Below are 21293 nucleotides of genomic sequence, written 5' to 3'. Positions count from 1 at the left end.
AGGGTCAGCATATGATTTGCTTTATAAAATACAGACTCTATTCTGTGTATTGGATATTGTGTGACTCCAATATGGCCAAATCCAACCCGCCACTGTAAGGATTTGGCGGACGACTCTGCCTTAACCAATGAATGGTAGACAAAACAAGAGTAAGTCCAGGAGAAGGGAAATCATTCACAAAGAAACACGCGGGACAAGAATGTCACACATTGTCTTATAAACATAATTTTTTATTAGTTGTCAATGGCTTTGCACTAGCTGTCAATAACTGCGAATACTCTTAGATCTGTACTTTGTGTTTTTGTTGTTTTGAGGGATGTATAAATACCCTATCACGTCCGGTATGTATAAGTGTTAAAAGTTTGTGTGCTTTGTATCGATCTGATAAGTTAAGCCCTTTTCAAATAATTTCTAACCCCGCCACATTCTTAATGTGCCTGTCTAAAGTTAGTAGCTGGTAGTTTAGTGGTTGTCGTTGGTTCATATCTGTCATATTTGTTTTTCGTAAATGGTTTTGTTGCAATTTATCAGTCCTGCCGCTCCCCCAACCATTATAAAAGAGGCATGTTTTTCTAGATTTTAAAATAAGCTCGGGATACAAAATCGGTACCCTACAAATATATTGAATTTCATCTTTCAGACTATGTCTGGTCGGTCGTTATAAGAAGTGTTGTGTACTGTCTCCGTATTTCGTGGATTTACATTCCTGTACATGATATTCATAAAATCGCACGGGTTGGTGTCTTGGTAGAAGCTGGAATTGTTCATCTTTTCGAAGCACATATTTCGTCCTGTGTGTCTTCTTATTTTTTATGACCTGGGTTTGTATGTGTCTCTTTGTTTTTCTCATTTTGACTGACGCTACAAGGGGTATAAAGTGTTGCGACCAAAGAGGATGGGTAGTGTTATCCAACTCTGATATATTTATCTATGTAGTTTATAGTGGTGAAACCTCATTCCCCTGATACGCGAAAGGGGTAAACCGAAAAGAAGATAGATAAAGACAAAAAAAAAAAAAAAAAAAACAACAGCGAACTAGAACAGCACAGAATCATCGGACAGTGGACACACAATTTTAAACGCCGAATAATAAAGACAAAAAAATTTTACCAAGACCCATAAAACAAAAGAGACGAGGATAAGGACTGAGCAATTGCAATAAACATGTGTATCAACTCCAATATACTGAGACAAATATCCCGCATGAGAAGAATACTCGAAATCAAAACGGGCAACCACAAATATTATATAGAACGGAGTTGGTCTTTTAGAGAAAATTTACCCATACACATGCAGACAGATGCATTGTCGGAATTATGAGCTGTCGGAATATAATGGGCTGTCAGAATAATGGACTGTCGGAGTAATGGGTTGTCGGAAAAGTGGGCTGTCGGAGTAATGGGCTGTCGGAATAATGGTTGTCGGACTAACAGACTGTCACCGTTCTAAAAGTACATTGTTTTTACAAAACGACAAAAGGCAGATTGCTCCTCGAAATTTCAATGGCATTGAAAAAGTAAACAAACATGATTTATTTTCATAATTCGAATGACTTTACTACTTATCTCCAAAAAAAGGTATTTCATTCGAATGAATCAAATGGTTCTCAAAGATATTTTGTGTAAGCATAATCAGAAACTCGGTAAAAGAAGAAATATTTACACAAAATTGATGTTTCGGATCGTGAAAGATCATGTACCACTTTTTGTGGGATCGTGAAAAGGATCGTGAATGATCTGATGCTACTAAGACGTTTAAATCATTCTTCAATTATATAAAAACTTATATTTGTATTGGTATAGAATAAAACTAGATTTGCAAGACTAACTTGGGTTTCTTTTGTTAATGGTGAATAGGGCTATGATCGTGCAATGCCATTGGATCTACTTATCTTATAATACCACATTAACTAGGTGAATTATAATAATATTAGTCTTTTTGTCCGTCCTTCATAAGTTTTATTTTCTTATAAAAATTTAAGTTTGTTTCATTTTGTATTTATTAATTTTCATTGCTCTTTTTATGCCCATTATATTCATACAGCGAAGATCCTCATTAAGCATTTCAAAGTATTAATATTTTAAAACCTCGACTGTGCCTTATTTCATGGATCAAGGTTTAGTTTTGTGGCCAAGTCCGTATTACGGATATGGCTGTAGCTGATGTAAGGTATAATTGTAAGGTGTACATTTTCGACTAGAAAAGTTTCAACTAACCTTGGCCTCATTATCATGCATAACTGGGCAATGTTTATTTTATGTGCTTCGGTATTTTGCTTATATACCTGTATGCTATGGGGCCACTCTCTTTGGTGTATGGTGTACATGTGTTTTAACGTTGCATACCAATATTATTGGCTAAATAGTGGCTGTAAGTAGATAGGTCTGCTTGAATTGTAATACACCGATTCTCATAGCTGAATTTTTTACAAGCGGACTGAAAAGGGTATGATATCGCTTTTGACATACCAGTGCAGATTCAGTAAAAGTTGAAACGATTGAGAATAGAGCTTAATCGGTTAAACAACAGTTCAAGCTTGGCATCCTAGTCGAAATATACGTTGAATGAAAATTTCCCCACTAAGTTTGGTACAATGACGTTTATTGTCAAAACACTTAAACAAACAATTATTTAGAAATAACGTTATCTTTGTAACTCTTATGTTTTCGTCGGCGCAGCCACGAAATAACAATAGTGTCATACTATGTATGTACAAACGACACTCAACATAACTGAAAGTAACAACCCTTACAAAATAAAATGCGTACACATGCAGATATTTCCAAGGAGAATGCATTTAAAGATACATATAAACCTTTTTTCGACAGTTTACGCTCGTAGAGGTCCTTCTATTTTGGAAATCAACTTATCTAGACACGTTTTAGTTATTGTTTGAACTTTCGAGGTAAAAGGTTGAATTTTGGAAAAAAAATTAAAAGCTTGAATGTTCGTTATTTTGACCGGCAGTCCTGTTCATATCTTAAATATTTTTGGAGTTATAATCTTCTGTATTGGTATCTGCCATATCTCGTACGTTGTTACTTAAAAACATAAAATAGCTTGATAAAAACACTTCCGACATTTAAACAAAATATTTTACTAATGATACTGGGAAGATCCTGATGTTGTTGTGGACAAACCCATGTAAGAAATTAATACCTCAAAGGAACACAAATAGAACCATACAAATATAACATGCTTGCAGCTTCTTGGATGCCATGTCGCATATTAGAATCACATCATGCAGAAATGCAGCTTATTTGATCCTCTTCTTATTTTGAGCTTTTCCTGCTATCCAAAATAAAAATTGTGAAACATTTTTTATCGTTATCATTTGGCAATACATGCAATCTTCTTCTTTTTTACGTAAATCTCTATAGCGTTGGAGCCCACTCAGCTAGCTGTGTTCCCTTAAAGGATCATTGTTAAAAATGTTAATGTATTCAAATAGAAGTTATTCCAAATGTTGAAAGGAATGGAAAGTTTGAAATGCACAAAATTTATTTACAGGAATGTACATTATTATATACACGAAGCAGACATAGTATGTTGGCCAATAAGCAGATTTGATATTAATAGCAATTTTTATCTAAATAAAATCTATCAACGATTGGCACTGATTTAAATTAGTGTCTCCTTAACGACAGTCTTGAACATTAAAACTAAATATCAAATAAAAGACACTGCTATTTTTAGTGTCTGGTACAGGTTGGCTGTCACTGTACACCACAGTTTAACATAGAAACCTATTGTGTAAAACCAGAGATATCTTTGTCAGAAAACACTGTCAAACATCCAAATATACTATCCACACTGATATGTGTCCACACTTGTTATATTTAAAAAAAATCATTTTTTTTATCAAACTTGTTGAAATATTTAGAATTGAAAATGACATGGTTTGTCGATGAATTATACAATAATTGGTTAAAAAATCGTCTTCAATAAATGCATTTAATTGACAAAATGAATTAACAAAATTGAAAAGGTATTTTTGACAAAAATACCAAGAAAGACAATATAAATATAGCTCACCTACTTTTAACGGGAATTTACAGTCATTTCTTTATACAGTTGTACAGCGAACTATTATGGTCGCGTCTTTGATCAAGAGGTTAAGCACTTCATGAAGCTCAGAGTTTGACAAAGACATTTGGTTTTCACAGGAGTATTATTACACAAACGTTTTCTGGATGATTTCTTGGGTTAAATTACAAAACACACAATTCTACCATAAACAAACTAACTTCACCAGGCGTGTAGATTACTGATCAATATCTGGACTATTATGTAAGACAACTCCATACTTTTCAAAGGAAAATTCAATACATTTCAAGCACTTTTGACTGTACGTAGAGATTACATATTTTCTTTCAAACTTTATTGTAGAATAGCAATCCTTGTAACTTTAAGAAAACAAATGAATCATTTTGTGAAACAACATATTAGACCATATAACAATTTCCGCGATAGGAATTTCGACATTTCAAATTTCTAAATTCTTAATGTTCATGTCGATTAGAGTGTAAATTCAGTAAGTAGAAATTAGTATTACACGATTTTTATTTTTATATTAACGTTTTGTTTTTGGCTTTGTTTACTGCCGAAATTTATTGTCTGATTTCTATAAGTATCTTCAACACTAAATGCAAATAAAAAATTTAAGAAGTTTTATGGTGCATATTATATAAATATATATAACGACATTAAATTTTCATAATGACTAAACTCGCTCAGGTCTTTTAAAAATGGTATTTTACGAGAAGTAACATTCAATTTATGTAAAATTAGTATATCTTTCATTTCGTATTGATACCCGTGTCCTGATTTTGTAGAGATAGAGATGAACTAATTTGGAGGGGGATGGGGGAGTTAAAGATTGAAAAGAGAAACACTTTTTCTTCAGTTTACTTAATATTTAGGGAGATAAGCAGCAGATCAATTAGACTTTGCTTAGATGCGACATGTATTCAAAGATTTATAAAGTAGAAAACGTTATTTGGAGGGGGAGGTAGGAGTCAAAGATTGAAAAAAGAAACAATGTTTTCTTCAGTTTACTTAATATTTTAAATTTAGGTTAATCACTCCTAGGTTCATCTTCCTTTAAGGATATTATAATTTTGAGGACAAAAGGCAAGCAATTTATACTCAATAACTCTTTCAGTTTAGATTTTTCTAACACATTTAAAAAGTACACCAAACCGAGCTTAAACTGTAAAGGATGTAGATTATACGTCAATAAGACAGCAATCAAACGACAAAACCAAATAAAGGACATCTAGAGGGCAACATATAGTATAGTTTTCAACAAAAGATACAGAGGAGATAACTTCTAACCTCTCATTAGAACTGTCAGAATAATCTGTCATAGAACTGTTCTAAACTATCCTCGAGCAGTTCTACCCTAGAACTGTTCTAAGTAGAACTATCAGAATCAGTTCTAGGGTAGAACTGTCTTAAACTGTTCTAGGTAGAACTGTCCAAAACAGTTCTAGTCGTAGAACTGTCCAAAACAGTTCTAGTCGTAGAACTGTTAGCAGAACTGACCAAATCAGTTCTAACCGTAGAACTGTCAGCAGAATTCGAATTACGTTATACAGGGAATTATTTGTACATATTTTCATCAAACTATTTTTAACAAATTCGGCAGGGTCAGCATATGATTTGCTTTATAAAATACAGACTCTATTATGTGTATTGGATATTGTGTGACTCCAATATGGCCAAATCCAACCCGCCACTGTAAGGATTTGGCGGACGACTCTGCCTTAACCAATGAATGGTAGACAAAATAAGAGTAAGTCAAGGAGAAGGAAAATCATTCACAAAGAAACACGCGGGACAAGAATGAAACACATTGTCTTATAAACATGATTTTTTATTAGTTGTCAATGGCTTTGAACTAGCTGTCAATAACTACGAATACTCTTAGATCTGTACTTTGTGTTTTTGTTGTTTTGAGGGATGTATAAATACCCTGTCACGTCCGGTATGTATAAGTGTTAAAAGTTTGTGTGCTTTGTATCGATCTGATAAGTTAAGCCCTTTTCAAATAATTTCTAACCCCGCCACATTCTTAATGTGCCTGTCTAAAGTTAGTAGCTGGTAGTTTAGTGGTTGTCGTTGGTTCATATCTGTCATATTTGTTTTTCGTAAATGGTTTTGTTGCAATTTATCAGTCCTGCCGCTCCCCCAACCATTATAAAATAGGCATGTTTTTCTAGATTTTAAAATAAGCTGGGGATATAAAATCGGTACCCCTACAAATATATTGAGTGTCATCTTTCAGACTATGTCTGCTCGATCGTTATAAGAAGTGTTGTGTACTGTCTCCGTATTTCGTGGATTCACATTCCCGTACATGCTATTCATAAAATCGCACGGGTGGGTGTCTTGGTAGAAGCTGGAATTGCTCATCTTTTCGAAGCACATATTTCGTCCTATGTGTCTTCTTATTTTTTATGACCTGGGTTTGTATTTGTCTCTTTGTTTTTCTCATTTTGAACGACGCTACAAGGGGTATAAAGTGTTGCGACCAAAGAGGATGGGTAGTGTTATTCAACTCTGATATATTTTTTTTTGTAGTTTATAGTGGTGAAACCTCACTCCCCTGATACGCGAAAGGGAAAAACCGAAGATCTAGTGAAAAGAAGATAGATAAAGACAAAAAAAAAAAAACAACAGCGAACTAGAACAGCACAGAATCATCGGACAGTGGACACACAATTTTAAACGCCGAATAATAAAGACAAATAAAATTTAACAAGACCCGTAATACGAAAGAGACGAGGATAAGGACTGAGCAATTTCAATAAACATGTGTATCAACTCCAATATACTGAGACAAATATCCCGCATGAGAGGAATACTCGAAATCAAAACGGGCAACCACAAATATTATATAGAACGAAGTTGGTCTTTTTAGAGAAAATTTACCCATACACATGCAGACAGATGCATTGTCGGAATTATGAGCTGTCGGAATATAATGGGCTGCCAGAATAATGGGCTGTCGGAGTAATGGGTTGTCGGAATAGTGGGCTGTCGGAGTAATGGGCTGTCGGAATAATGGTTGTCGGACTAACAGACTGTCACCGTTCTAAAAGTACATTGTTTTTACAAAACGACAAAAGGCAGATTGCTCCTCGACATTTCAATAGCATTGAAAAAGTAAACAAACATGATTTATTTTCATAATTCGAATGACTTAACTACTTATCTCCAAAAAAAAAGTAAATTTCATTTAAATGAATCAAATGATTCTCAAAGATATTTTGTGTAAGCATAATCAGAAACTCGGTAAAAGAAGAAATATTTACACAAAATTGATGTTTCGGATCGTGAAAGATCATGTACCACTTTTTGAAGATCGTGAAAAGGATCGTGAATGATCTGATGCTTATAAGACGTTTAAATCATTCTTCAACTATATAAAAACTTATATTTGTTATTGGTATAGAAAAAAAACTAGATTTGCAAGACTAACTTGGGTTTCTTTTGTTAATGGTGAATAGGGCTATGATCGTGCAATGCCATTGGGTCTAATTATCTTATAATACCACATTAACTAGGTGAATTATAACAATATTAGTCTTTTCGTCCGTCCTTCATAAGTTTTATTTTCTTATACAAATTTAAGTTTGTTTCATTTTGTATTTATTAATTTTCATTGCTCTTTTTATGCCCATTGTATTCATACAGCGAAGATCCTCATTAAGCATTTCAAAGTATTAATATTTTAAAACCTCGACTGTGCCTTATTTCATGGATCAAGGTTTAGTTTTGTGGCCAAGTCCGTATTACGGATATGGCTGTAGTTGATGTAAGGTATAATTGTAAGGTGTACATTTTCGACTAGAAAAGTTTAAACTAACCTTGGCCTCATTATCATGCATAACTGGGCAATGTTTATTTTATGTGGTTCGGTCTTTTGCTTATATACCTGTATGCTATGGGGCCACTGTCTTTGGTGTATGGTGTACATGTGTTTTAACGTTGCATACCAATCTTATTGGCTAAATAGTGGCTGTAAGTAGGTAGGTCTGCTTGAATTGTAATACACCGATTCTCATAGCTGAATTTTTTACAAGCGGACTGAAAAGGGTATGATATCGCTTGTGACATACCAGTGCAGATTCAGTAAAAGTTGAAACGATTGAGAATAGAGCTTAATCGGTTAAACAACAGTTCAAGCTGGGCATCCTAGTCGAAATATACGTTGAATGAAAATTTCCCCACTAAGTTTGGTACAATGACGTTTATTGTCAAAACACTTAAACAAACAATTATTTGGAAAAAATGTATCTTTGTAACTTTTTTTTTTCGTCGGCGCAGCCACGAAATAACAATAGTGTCATACTATGTATGTACAAACGACACTCAACATAACTGAAAGTAACAACCCTTACAAAATAAAATGCGTACACATGCATATATTTCCAAGGAGGATTAATTCAAAGATACATATAAACCCTTTTTCGACAGTTTACTCTCGTAGAGGTCCTTCTATTTTGGAAATCAACTTATCTACACACGTTTTAGTTATTGTTTGAACTTTCGAGGTAAAGGGTTGAATTTTGAAAAAAAAATTGAAAACTTGAATGTTCGTTCTTTTGACCGTCAGTCCTGTTCATATCTTAAATTATTTAGGAGTTATAATCATCTGTATTGGTATCTGCCATATCTCGTACACTGTTGTTACTTAAAAACATAAAATAGCTTGATAGAAACACTTCCGACATTTAAACAAAATATTTTACTAATGATACTGGGAACATCCTAAAAAAAAATACAGTTTTGTTGTGGACAAACCCATGTAAGAAATTAACACCTCAAAGGAACACAAATAGAACCATACAAATATAACATGCTTGCAGGTTCTTGGATGCCATGTCGCATATTAGAATCACATCATGCAGAAATGCAGAAATGCAGCTTATGTGATCCTCTTCTTATTTTAAGCTTTTCCTGCTATCCAAAATAAAAATTGTGGAATCTTCTTCTCTTTTACGTAAATCTCTATAGCGTTGGAGCCCACTCAGCTAGCTGTGTTCCCTTAAAGGATCATTGTTAAAAATGTTAATGTATTCAAATAGAAGTTATTCCAAATGTTGAAAGGAATGGAAAGTTTGAAATGCACAAAATTTAATTACAGAAATGTACATTATTATATACACAAAGCAGACATAGTATGTTGGCCAATATGCAGATTTGATATTAATAGCAATTTTTATCTAAATAAAATCTATCAACGGTTCGCACTGATTTAAATTAGTGTCTCCTTAACGACAGTTTTGAACATTAAAACTAAATATCAAATAAAAGACACTGCTATTTTTAGTGTCTGGTACAGGTTGGCTGTCACTGTACACCACAGTTTAACATAGAAACCTTTTGTGTAAAACCAGAGATATCTTTGTCAGAAAACAATGCCAAATATCCAAATATACTATCCACACTGATATGTGTCCACACTTGTTATATTTAAAAAAAAATCATTTTTTTTTATCGAACTTGTTGAAATATTTAGAATTGAAAATGACACGGTTTGTCGATGGATTATACAATAATTGGTTATAAAATCGTCTTTAATAAATGCATTTAATTGACAAAATGAATTAAAAAAATTGAAAAGGTATTTTTGACAAAAATACCAAGAAAGACAATATAAATATAGCTCACCTACTTTTAACGGGAATTTACAGTCATTTCTTTATACAGCTGTACAGCGAACTATTATGGTCGCGTCTTTGATCAAGAGGTTAAGCACTTCATGAAGCTCAGAGTTTGACAAAGACATTTGGTTTTCACAGGAGTATTATTACACAAACGTTTTCTGGATGATTTCTTGGGTTAAATTACAAAACACACAATTCTACCATAAACAAACTAACTTCACCAGGCGTGTAGATTACTGATCAATATCTGGACTATTATGTAAGACAACTCCATACTTTTCAAAGGAAAATTCAATACATTTCAAGCACTTTTGACTGTACGTAGAGATTAGATATTTTCTTTCAAACTTTATTGTAGAATAGCAATCCTTGTAACTTTATGAAAACAAATGAATCATTTTGTGAAACAACATATTAGACCATATAACAATTTCCGCGATAGGAATTTCGACATTTCAAATTTCTAAATTCTTAATGTTCATGTCGATTAGAGTGTAAATTCAGTAAGTAGAAACTAGTATTACACGATTTTTATTTTTATATTAACGTTTTGTTTTTGGCTTTGTTTACTGCCGAAATTTATTGTCTAATTTCTATAAGTATCTTCAACACTAAATGCAAAAAAAAAAATTAGGAAGTTTTATGATGCATATTATATAAATCAAATCCAACTATTAAGGTCATCATAGCGGAAATTGTCAATTGACCCTTTATGGTAGTTTTTACCGTTGAAAAAAATATTTTCACCAATTTGTTTTATTATTTTTGTTTTGTTGCAAAAACTATAGCAATTACTTAGAAACTGCCATTGCAAATGATCAGGACAAGATGTACATACATATTTTATGATGGTATGATACTAAACCCCTAACGGGAGGGATTGTGCTTGATACTCAAATGATGACGACATAATCTTTCAATCGGTTTGATTGAGGTCTGGAGCTGGCATGTCAGTAACCTTGTAAATTTATGTCTCATTGTCAATTTCTTTAGTTTCTTTTGTTACCTATTCTGACATCGGACTCAGACTTCTTTTGAGCTGAGTTTTACTGTGCGTATTGCTGTGTGGTTTTTTTCTACATTGACTGAAGGTATAGGGGAGGGTTGAGGTCTCAAAAAACACATTTAACCCCGCCGCATTTTTGCGCGAGTCCAGAGTGAGGATCCTCTGGCCTTTGTTAGTCTTGTATGATTATTAAGTTTAGTTCATTTATACATTTATATATTTCGGAGTTTAATATGACGTTCATTATCACTAAACTAGTACACATTTTTGTTTATGTGCAAGCTAAAGCACGCCTACGGGTACTGGATGTTCGAGTTTGTATTTTCGTGAGACGAAAATAATCTGAAATATGTTCAATCCACCATTTACTACATTTGAAAATACCTGTAACAAGTAAGGAATATGATAGTTGTTGTCCATTCGTTTGATGTGTTTTATCATTTGATTTTGCCATTTGATTGGGGACTTACCGTTTTAAATTTTCCTCGGAGTTCAATATTTTTGTGATTTTACTTTCCCTATTATATAATAATATTTTAGTACTTAGTAACTTTACTTAAAATTCTGCATGAAATAATTGCTATGAATTTTCTATTCTAGAATTTCCTTTTTTGTTTCAGATGATGAAGACATCCATATTGATATTTTATATCTGTATATATTGTTCAGCTTTTTTCACAATTGCTGAATTAAAGGAAAAAGAATCAAAACATAGATTAGCCAAACGTGGTGCTTTTGCCTTACCATCAATGGTCGATCTGCTAATAACAAGCTCTTTTCGTATGAGAACAGATTTTGCCAACAATGAATTGCAATCTGCAGGTGAGGTTGCTCTTTTGGTCGTTGGGAGTATTCCAGTTATCGGTGACATCATACGTCTAATCACTGACCGTCCAAATCAGAGATATGATATCGAAAGGGGATTAAGAGAGATTAATGGAAACTTGAAAGTTTTGAATAACAACATTAAAAAGATTGGAATCAAAGTAGAAGAACTATCTAAAAAAATAGATTTATCGGTCTTGAAAAATCAGGTTGCTACTGATAAACGGGAAATATCAAACTGTTATGAGGATTTTTTACTTTTTCTTCCAAATCCATTATCCCGTGCTGAACACGATCGACTTAAAAACTGTTATTCTAAATTTTCATATGTCCGCCAAATTGGAAGCATACTTAAAAACGATAAGCTGACATTTATGCAAAAGCCTATATTCGACCAAATTATAGAAGTCACCGGTTATTGTGATGGGGAAAGAATCAAAGACGTTTTTGGATTTCTTCTCGGTATATATATAGAAGGTTGCATAGCTTTAATCACTTCAGAAGTGTTGGAATATGGAGAAGAATCCACAACTTTTAAGGACGAATGCGTTACTACTTTACGAGTTTCAACCAACGTACTGAAAGATATTCTCTTCAACTGCAAATTAGTGCCGTGCAACAAATATATTCAAGTTATGACAGATATTTTGAAGACAAATCAAACATCTGCCATCGAATTACAATTGCAAGCCGTATTCCCCTGGTTCAAGTTTGTTATTGTGTCGTTACGAAAAGGGAAAAATTCTGGAATATCTCTATATAATCTACATGTTTTCAACTATATTGCCCTTTCAAGCAGTGGGTACGTGTATCGCGTGCTTATATGGTCAACCTATTACTTTTTTGTATATAATTTCGGAGACACATACGGTGTTGGATACAAGGAAAACGAAGTGGAGTTTATGTACAATGGACAGCATTTGACCGAATCAACGACTAATGGACTAACCATGTTAGAGGGTGTCGTTGCCAATATCAAGATGATTCTGCCAATATGCAATCATGACGTAAACCATGACATTGATTCTAATATTAAGGATCTCCAATCACAGAATAATAGATCAATTCCAGGTTGGTCAATAGCATTAATCGTTATTTCTGCAGTGATTGCTCTGATTATTGCTTTTTGCATCTATCGATGCTGTCGAGATGAATTATGTTAACGTAGTAACATGAGTTCGCCTTGCAAAATGAATTATTTGAGTAACCAGTAGGAAATTACCAGTACCTAAGAAATTATTCGTTTTTGGCATGACATGCAATCAATTATGGCGTCCATAATTTGTTTGAAACAGTAACATTTAAAAAAAACAAAGCAATATCAAATCTTACTTTAAATAAATTCATTATCTGCATAGTTGAAGGAGGATTATGGACTGAAAAACTAAACTAAATATTTTTATTCGTTAGAGTATACATTGCTGATTGTAATATGTTTCAGTGTTTCTTGGTAATTGAATTACGTGCAGTTGTTAAAAACACATTGACACACAGTTATCTCAATTGATACAACAACGAAAAAATCAAAAGAATTTTGTGTTAAAATAAGTGGAAAAACAATTTTGTGTATACTCAGTACATAGATGATGGTAAATGGTTATTCTACATATAAGATATCACGTTAATATATCCCAGTTTCATTGCTTACATGAGTTTTTTTTTTAAAGTTAATCTGTATGATTCTGAAAATCACTTTTACTAACCAATTATTCGAACAAGTGTTTTGAACGTTTAATTTTCGATTGAAAGGATACAAAATATTTTCAAACGGAGATCATGTTAAACATTATACAAGAAAACCTGAGTTTGTGATAATGTCTGTTTTGAAACATCCTGGACTCTTTAACATAAGTATTTTTGTATATTTTTTTTGATGTATTTTTAGTTTTGAAGTTTGACAGTTCTATGTTTAGCAGTTATATCGTTGATATGTTTTGTTTTGTTGAATGTTTTACAACAGACGTACTGTATTGATTTTTTTATTTTAATTCGATTAACACTACAAATAGAAGATGTGGTAAGATTGGCAATGTAGAAACCCGGTGATAAATCATAATTGGTAGGTCACATTGGGGGAAAATGACTACATTTGGAACATATCCGTTGCCATCTGTGAAACAGATATTCTTTATCAGTCAACAAACTCGTGATGGCGCCATTAAAATTTTACAAAGGGGTGATTTCAACTTCATCACTTGACACTCTTCGTTAAATAATTTCCTTTCGAGCAGCAAACCTCTTCAAATTTTAATAGGAAACACAAGCCCTGAATATCGTATCAACTGGGGAAATATACTCCATATGCATGCACTGCTAGAATGTTACTACAATTGGGAAGCTGAAATCAAGTCTTTTGTTGTCAAGTTTTGTTTTCAACTGACCTTCATTGTCGATTTCTAGATGTCAGTCAAGATATAAATAAAGGCAACAGTAATATATCGGTGTACAAAAGTCGTAACTCGATTTAGATAAACAAAAATAAGAATAAAGCAGACTTAACTGTATTTGATGTATCCTTTATCTCAAGTTCTGTGTGATAGATGTTTTCAATATACTAGTAGTTGCCACATTTGAATGATTAGGTGAGAGAGCATTATCTCTATAGAGAAACGAGAAATAAAGGGATACTGCTAACTTCTTGTCTTTATTCCTAAGACGTTTTTGTATGAATTCAGCCTAAATGAACAAGTCAGAACGCAGCTGGTTCCCATGGGGATGTCGATTTTTTGTTGAAAAAGCGTCCTGCAGACGTAACAAATATGACGTCAATCAAGAAATCAAACATCTTGATAATATCCGTTTTAAAGAATTGTTTGTTTGAATAAGAGTGAATTTTTACTAGATACTTAAAAAAAATGCCTGTACCAAGTCAGGAATACGACAATTGTTATCCATTCGTTTGATGTGTTTGAGCTTTTGATTTTGCCATTTGATTAGGGACTTTACTTTTTGAATTTTCCTCAGAGTTTTTTGTGATTTACCTTTTTTGTTTCTACATTAGCCATTCTCTTTACGAGACAAAGCAGGACCAGTTCTTTCAATTTGTCTTTTAGTGAGGAATTTGGTAAAATTGTGTTAAGAGTAGAAAAGTTAACTTTATATATGATGAAAGAGTCTTAAGATTGTTTGTACTCAAAAGATTTTTAGAATTTTTAAATATCCACATCGGATTCAGATAATCTCTAGAATATGTAGTTAATAACCTTGAAGCTCAACTTTCATTGGTAATAAATTTGACGTTAATAATTCAGAAAGAAGTTTCGTTGAGCGATTAGACAATATAACGGTGTTTATTAGGACACTTATGTAATTAAACCAATAAAGTGAAGGAAGATCCAGTTCTTCATATTTGGTTGATATCCCAAAGGAACACAGACCAATGATAATACAGGATTTATGTCCTTGGAATGTGTCGTGTTGGTATATATTGAGTTTCTAAGTAAATTGTTGATACTCAATTTGTATTTATTAAACAGTTTATGTAATGTAATACACACACACACACACACACACACACACACACACACACACACACACACACACAAATATGCTTTATCTATGAGGACAATAACTTCCAAACAGAATATGTAGACAGCTCTCTCACGAGGCAAAAACCCTAAATGTTAAATATAAAGGCATACACTATATGTACAGACATGTGGACACATTCTACTGCATCCACACAGCACGAGTAACAAACCCTGCAGTAAATATAAAAAAATAAAAAGGTGGTATAATTGTCAATAAGACATGTCGCCACCAGCGACCTATTTATTACAGGTTGTTTGACATCGTGAGTTAGATTTTAGGATTTGAAATTCAATCTGAGTGTGTCGTTGTACCATTTGAAAGCATAATGCAAATGAAATAAACAGGAATGATAGAAAACAATAACAAATAACACGCAAAATGGTAGTTTGCAAGATTCCGTTGTTCATTTTAGAAATTGTCAATTTTGTCAGTGTTACATGTGCATTGATGTGTAAATAATGTGTATACAGGGACTAATGTTCATAGTTTTTTAACCTAGTTTAGACTCGAACAGACCCGTTAATATGGTTAATGTTATTTGAACCAATTAATAAACAAACAATCGGCATACCTATGGAAACCAACTGGTCCTTTATTTAGATGAGACTAACTTCATACAGAAACTTCTGAGGACGAGAGAAAGGAAGTTAACAAGCATCATTCTCTTTCCGCTTTAAAGATGCTGTTATCTCACTAAATCATTCAATATTTGGTGACTATGTTGAAGGCATATATATTCCATCGAACTTGAGATAGACGATACAAGAGATATAGTTAAGTCTGCCTCGTGACGGACATCCAAAAATTGACTATGGGGGTCTTTTGAACACTAAACTTTACGACAAAAGAGATGATGTGCATTTGCCATTTCTATTTAGTAACATTCCTGCAGCGCCTGATTACGGAGAATATATCTTCGAGTAGATACGATATTCCAGGGTTTGTGGTTCCTATCACAATTTCCTTAATAGTGCTCACAAGGAAGCTATGAAACCAAGAGTTCCAAGTGGTAAAGTTGAAATCAATCCTTCGTATTTTTGCCACGAAGAGATATGTTCTTATTGCCGTAACTTCAATACCGACCCCATACCACTAAATGTGACTTACCAAAGTAGGCACATCGCCAGGTTTGTACTTACATGAGCAACACGACGGGTGCCACATTCGATGCAGATCTGCTTACCCTTGTATGTGTGTAATTTATTTTAGTCACAGAGTTGTCAGTGTGTTTTCGACTTATTGGCTTGAATGTGCATTTTGTATCCTTCGCCTCTCCCAAAATAAAACATTTATATCAATACAAAAAAAAATGAAGAATAAAGTTATAACTGCAAAAATTTAAAGCATGCACAATAAGGTTGAGAGAAAATATTTTCTTTACGTCAAGCAGACTGAGATATCTTTTCAAAAGGGTCTCTGTATTTTCACATAATATGTTGAGATAATAACGTATTATTTTATCTTAATCTCCTTATACACTAGTCTATATATATCTACATATAAATAGAACTGTCATTTAGACATGTATCAATAAGCCTGTTTAGACGATCAGCTACAAAAGTATAAATTTGATTAGGTAACGGATCGTTTACAAAAGGCAAAACATTCTCAACAGGAAAATGACATGATCGGTTTTTCGAGGACATTTGGTGGACAGGACTGGTACCGTTATAAACCCACACACTTTGAAATTAAAATTATCAAAAACAACACAAACCACTGTTAAAAAAGGCAAGCACACCTTGTTCTATGGAAAGGTACGCAGTTCCCAGTCCACTTTTGACACCTATCGTGTTGCTCATTGCCAGCATTATTTCGATGAACTCAAATGCAAGGCCATAATATATCATATTTTTATCGCCCTAAAACGAATGTGACATCCTACTATCAATAAACTCATCATAGATACCAAGCTTAAATTTTGAACGCCAGAACGACGTTTTGTCTACAAATGACCCATGATGCTCGAATAAAAAAGTTAAAAATACGAATTTTAAGAGCATTGAGGGCAAAAAAATGAAATGTATTTGACAAACACAGCTATAGTTTGTTTTATAGAAGTGTATCTGTTCCTTGGTTCGAAACTCACTATGTATTTTAACAATTTTAAGTTTTGTAAACAGTTAACTTATAGATATCACAATATCAATGATAACATATTCCAACACAGAAGAGCTCACTACTATGATACATTAAAGCCTTTGTACAAATGTTAAAAATGCATGAAGGTTTATTTGATAATAACCAAAAACACCCAAACCACGGACTGAATACTAGACACACCAGATCCAGACCTCATTAAAACTGATTGAATATTTTGTCTTCATCAAATGTAAATCAAGCACAATCCCTCATGTTAGGAGTTTAGTATCATACCATCACAAAATGTATAAGAATATTATAGCCCGTAGCATGCCAAACACTGGTCATAGAGTAAATATTTTATTTCCGATGAGTAAATCAATATTATTACCCAAATATGCCATCTTTAATGATCTGACAACAGTATCGTAACTATATCCCTTCAAAATAAATCTGTTTAAAAATTTGGGTAGTTTTTTTAGGAGAATGTAGACCTTATTGTGCTTTGTATATAATATACCATAACAGATTGGATGTGAAATACCTTGAATAAGAGTTATTGTACTTCAGTGAAGATTTTAATTTTTTGTCGATTTTGTCTATCATCTTGAAAACGATTGCAGATAGTAAATATAGAGAGAAACGTCAATAGAAAAAGCAATAAGGAAGACAAGATCTACAAAAACACCACCATTGCCGAAATATTCACCGACACTCTTTTATTATTCATTATGCAAATGTTATATTGTATAAAAACTATGTTTATTTTTTTTTTAATGAAATATTCAGTTTCATGTAAAAACATTATAGGATAAGGCTTTGTTTAATTAGTTTTTATTTTGCTAATGAGAGCATTGTTAACATCTCGTGTCACATGTTTTGGTTTTACTATAGAAAGCGTTGCAAAGTTATAAAGGCAGTCAGGTTTGACAATAGTTATCTCTCACTTCTCATGCAACCAATACTGGACCTATAAAACTCTAACCAGTCGTCTAGCATTTAACGTATAGTGATGACGAAAAAGTTCATCATTGCAACTTTTTCTTTGGCAATTCCTATTCGAGAATTATACCTTTTTCCGACTTTTCATATTCTTATTTTGGAACTGATTTCATTTAAAATGTTTTAATAGATTTGTCATATTTTTTTATCTTAACATTGTCATCAGAAATTGTTTTTTTTTAATTTGATACTAAGCTTTCAAACTTTGTATTCTAAAAATATTATTATATATTTTTTGTAATTGTGTACAAACTAATTTGTTTATTTTATCATTGATATAAATTGTTATCATTTACTAAATTATAAAAACCTTCCTTTGCTTTTCTATCACAACATTACGTTTAGCAAACGACTGACCCCCAATTCTTTGGTCAAGAACAATTGAGTTAGCTCCCCTTATTTAACAGTGCTCTAATACATGGTGAAAGACGTACTGCTCTAAAATGACAATTTTATTATTTTGTGGTGTTTTGTGCCAATTTTCTTGGAAACTATAAAAACAGATTTTGGCATTGCACAAGTCATGTCTTAAATGACTGTCCCTGACGTTAAAACACTAAATCCCTGGGATGTGTTTTAGTTGAATTTAGTTTCTGATGCATGATTTTTTTATAATTGATTGTTTTGGCTTTTAACTGGCTTTCAGTAACTGAGAGTACTATCAAATCGTACTTTTCGTAAGTTTTCTCATTCAAAAAAATGCAAGCAAGTACCGAGACAAGAACAGTATGCTGTTAATAGAATTTGATCATTTGTAACATTATATCTAATTTGACATGGAGGCACCTTCGTTTAACATGTAGATCCGTTTATACTTTTATGGCACATTTATCATCAAGTTTTTCCGGTGACATGAGGATACAGTACAATATATTTCATTGTTTCAGAGGTATTTTCTATAGGTTTGTTTTCTATAAAGTTTGTGTTGTTGTCTTAGTATTCTTCACATCATTATTTTTTTTGGCAATTTTTACTTTTCAGAAGAAAAAAGAGGAATTATGAAATGAGGTTCATGATAGAGACATATGACATATTACCAAACAGAAAACAATAAACTTGTGGAAGATATGGTATACCGCAAACTTGAGGTGCAAACATTTATACACCATATCCGTATTTCTACAATTAATGTCTCTTCAGTGAAACGGTATTTCTATATATATATATCGGTCCTGACAAATATGCAGTACTACCTGTGAAATTATCTTATTAATGGTGGCCATAAAAAATATGGTGACCATGATGGCCCTAAATGTCCATCATTATACCCCCTGCTGCTTAATTAATACACATGGTATTAATCAAAAACTATTCAAGGATAAAGAGAAATCATGACTGCATTGAAGTGTTAAAATTACATAACTTACAGGTAAAGTGTCTCAGGGAAAATATATGACTTTTTGTGTTTGTCAAATTTAATATTATAATAACTGTGATTATGACAAGAAATTTCTAAAATAAAATGAAATAATAAAACTAGTTGAACATATAGCTTCCTAAACTTTTTTTTTGTAAAAATTTTTTCATGACTGTTTGCAAATATTTGTTTTGATGTTATAACTTTTAAATAATTCTATCAATTTAAGTTATTTTTTACATGTATTATTTGGCACGTGAATAATAAATGAATATCATCTTCTAATATAATGCAAACTTTATCAACGCCTGCCTTTTTCCATTGAAAAGGTGTTTCTCAAATTAATTTTCTAAAATCAAAATTGTTAAAACTTACTGCATTTAACATTGTTTAACAAATGTTTAAGATTATCTTTCCGTCTTATTCTAAATAAAATTTATGCAATTCATTATTTCTCTATTGAATAAATACATGTATATTCAAAATATTCATTACAGAAAAATGTGATAATTTTTTTATTGTCATATAAACATATTACAATTTAATCAAGTTTCTGACAAAAAAAAAATCCCTAAAACAAACATTATAATGCAAAGAAATAACAATTCTATAAGAAATCAAAACACATGGAAAAAAGTTATTAGGTTTCTGCCCTCAGTTCTAATGACTTTCTTTTATAAAGGAGCCAATATTTTAAACATGTTCCAGGTTATAGAGGTTTAGCATTTATTTTACTTTTTGTTCTTGGTTAAGATTTTATTCATAAGATTCGAGATTTTATTCATAAACTGGTCAGAGACATTATTATGAGAAGGTAAACAATTTTCAAAATAGATTATCTCTAATTAAGTTGTTTATGTTGTTATATTAATTTTACAAACAATTCTATCCTTTATAGGAATTTTTATTCACCATTTTCTATTTCTAAATTATGACCACTAATTCTTTACTTAGTGAAGCATTTGAGTTTACTGTTTTCATCATAAGTTTTTATTTTATTTTCAAAAATATTCTTATTTTGTTTCCTAAAATTCATTTTTAATCAAGGGCTTTAAAGAATCTAATTTATTCAAGTCCCTTCAATTATTAACTTTATCTAAAAGGCTTGAGTTGAGTGAAATATTCTTTGCAAGTGTATACCAAGAATATGTATCATGTATATGCCAGTCCTGCAGTTTCGACAATAATATACACAGAACAAAAAGTGATTTAATTAATAGACCATAAAAATGTCACAATCTATATAGAAGTGTACTTTATTTTTTCTGGAGACAAATTTTGCCTATTAACTGACAAAATTAGCCAAACTGAAGATAACATATTTGATAAGTTTACAATTGTTTCAAAAAGCAAGACAATTTTTTCTTTAAATAATTTCTTTGTAAGTCTCTTTAGTGATTCTTCATGCAAAACTCGTTTTGAGATTTGAAAAATATCAAAGATAAACAAAAATAGTTTATTCTAATACCATATAATGATATTTGTAGTTTTCCTGAATAATAATCATGATAATAGATTGTACAAATTTGTTAACAAAATTAATGGTAAAAGGATTGATATTCATGATATTGATAATTTAAATTTGTGAATAAACTGGCTTGTAAAATTACTTGCTTCATGGTTCCTTTAAACATATCATTTGCATGATTATAAGTTATAATTAATAATAATTCATTTAATAATGCAAACGAACAATAGAATACCATGTACATCATGTACAATAACTTTTTTTTTACTGAAAAAATAATTATTTAAAGGATTCTCTCTTTTGTATTCAAGTGCCAGTCAATAACTTATCTTTGAATTTTTGTCA

The 21293-nt window shown here is 32.0% G+C and overlaps 4 protein-coding genes across 9 annotated transcripts in view; 2 read left to right on the top strand and 2 right to left on the bottom strand.

Annotated features, from left to right (window-relative positions):
• LOC127724368 (fibrinogen-like protein A) overlaps positions 1 to 21293 on the bottom strand; it is a 432225-nt gene that overhangs the window by 181165 nt on the left and 229767 nt on the right. The gene's annotated exons all lie outside the window — the stretch shown is intronic.
• LOC127724364 (feline leukemia virus subgroup C receptor-related protein 2-like) overlaps positions 1 to 21293 on the top strand; it is a 227425-nt gene that overhangs the window by 150152 nt on the left and 55980 nt on the right. The gene's annotated exons all lie outside the window — the stretch shown is intronic.
• Positions 1 to 21293, bottom strand: part of LOC127724370 (fibrinogen-like protein A) — a 162584-nt gene that overhangs the window by 121567 nt on the left and 19724 nt on the right. The window lies entirely within an intron of this gene.
• LOC127724366 (uncharacterized) lies at positions 4449 to 14619 on the top strand. Of its 3 annotated transcripts, none has more exons than XR_007992462.1 (2): positions 4449 to 4534; positions 6586 to 6681. XR_007992462.1 is itself a non-coding variant. In XM_052231311.1 (2 exons), the coding sequence occupies exon 2, from the start codon at positions 11304 to 11306 to the stop codon at positions 12669 to 12671; it is 1368 nt and encodes a 455-aa protein (XP_052087271.1). In that variant the 5' UTR covers positions 4479 to 4534; the 3' UTR covers positions 12672 to 14619. The 3 variants fall into 3 exon arrangements, 2 of the variants coding, with proteins under 2 accessions (XP_052087271.1, XP_052087272.1); XM_052231311.1 differs by lacking the exon at positions 6586 to 6681 and adding an exon at positions 11304 to 14619 and having other exon boundaries at positions 4479 to 4534; XM_052231312.1 differs by lacking the exons at positions 4449 to 4534; positions 6586 to 6681 and adding exons at positions 10147 to 10180; positions 11304 to 14619.

Source organism: Mytilus californianus, unplaced genomic scaffold (genome assembly GCF_021869535.1).
Source record: "Mytilus californianus isolate M0D057914Y unplaced genomic scaffold, xbMytCali1.0.p SCAF_14, whole genome shotgun sequence".
Classification (NCBI taxonomy): Eukaryota; Metazoa; Mollusca; class Bivalvia; order Mytilida; family Mytilidae; genus Mytilus; species Mytilus californianus.
Note: the sequence above shows the minus strand (reverse complement) of the source record. Positions and strands in the feature narration are given on the sequence as shown.

Coding starts and splice junctions, on each gene's coding strand:
- LOC127724366 (XM_052231311.1), top strand. CDS start 11,304: ATGATGAAGACATCCATATTGATATTTTATATCTGTATATATTGTTCA.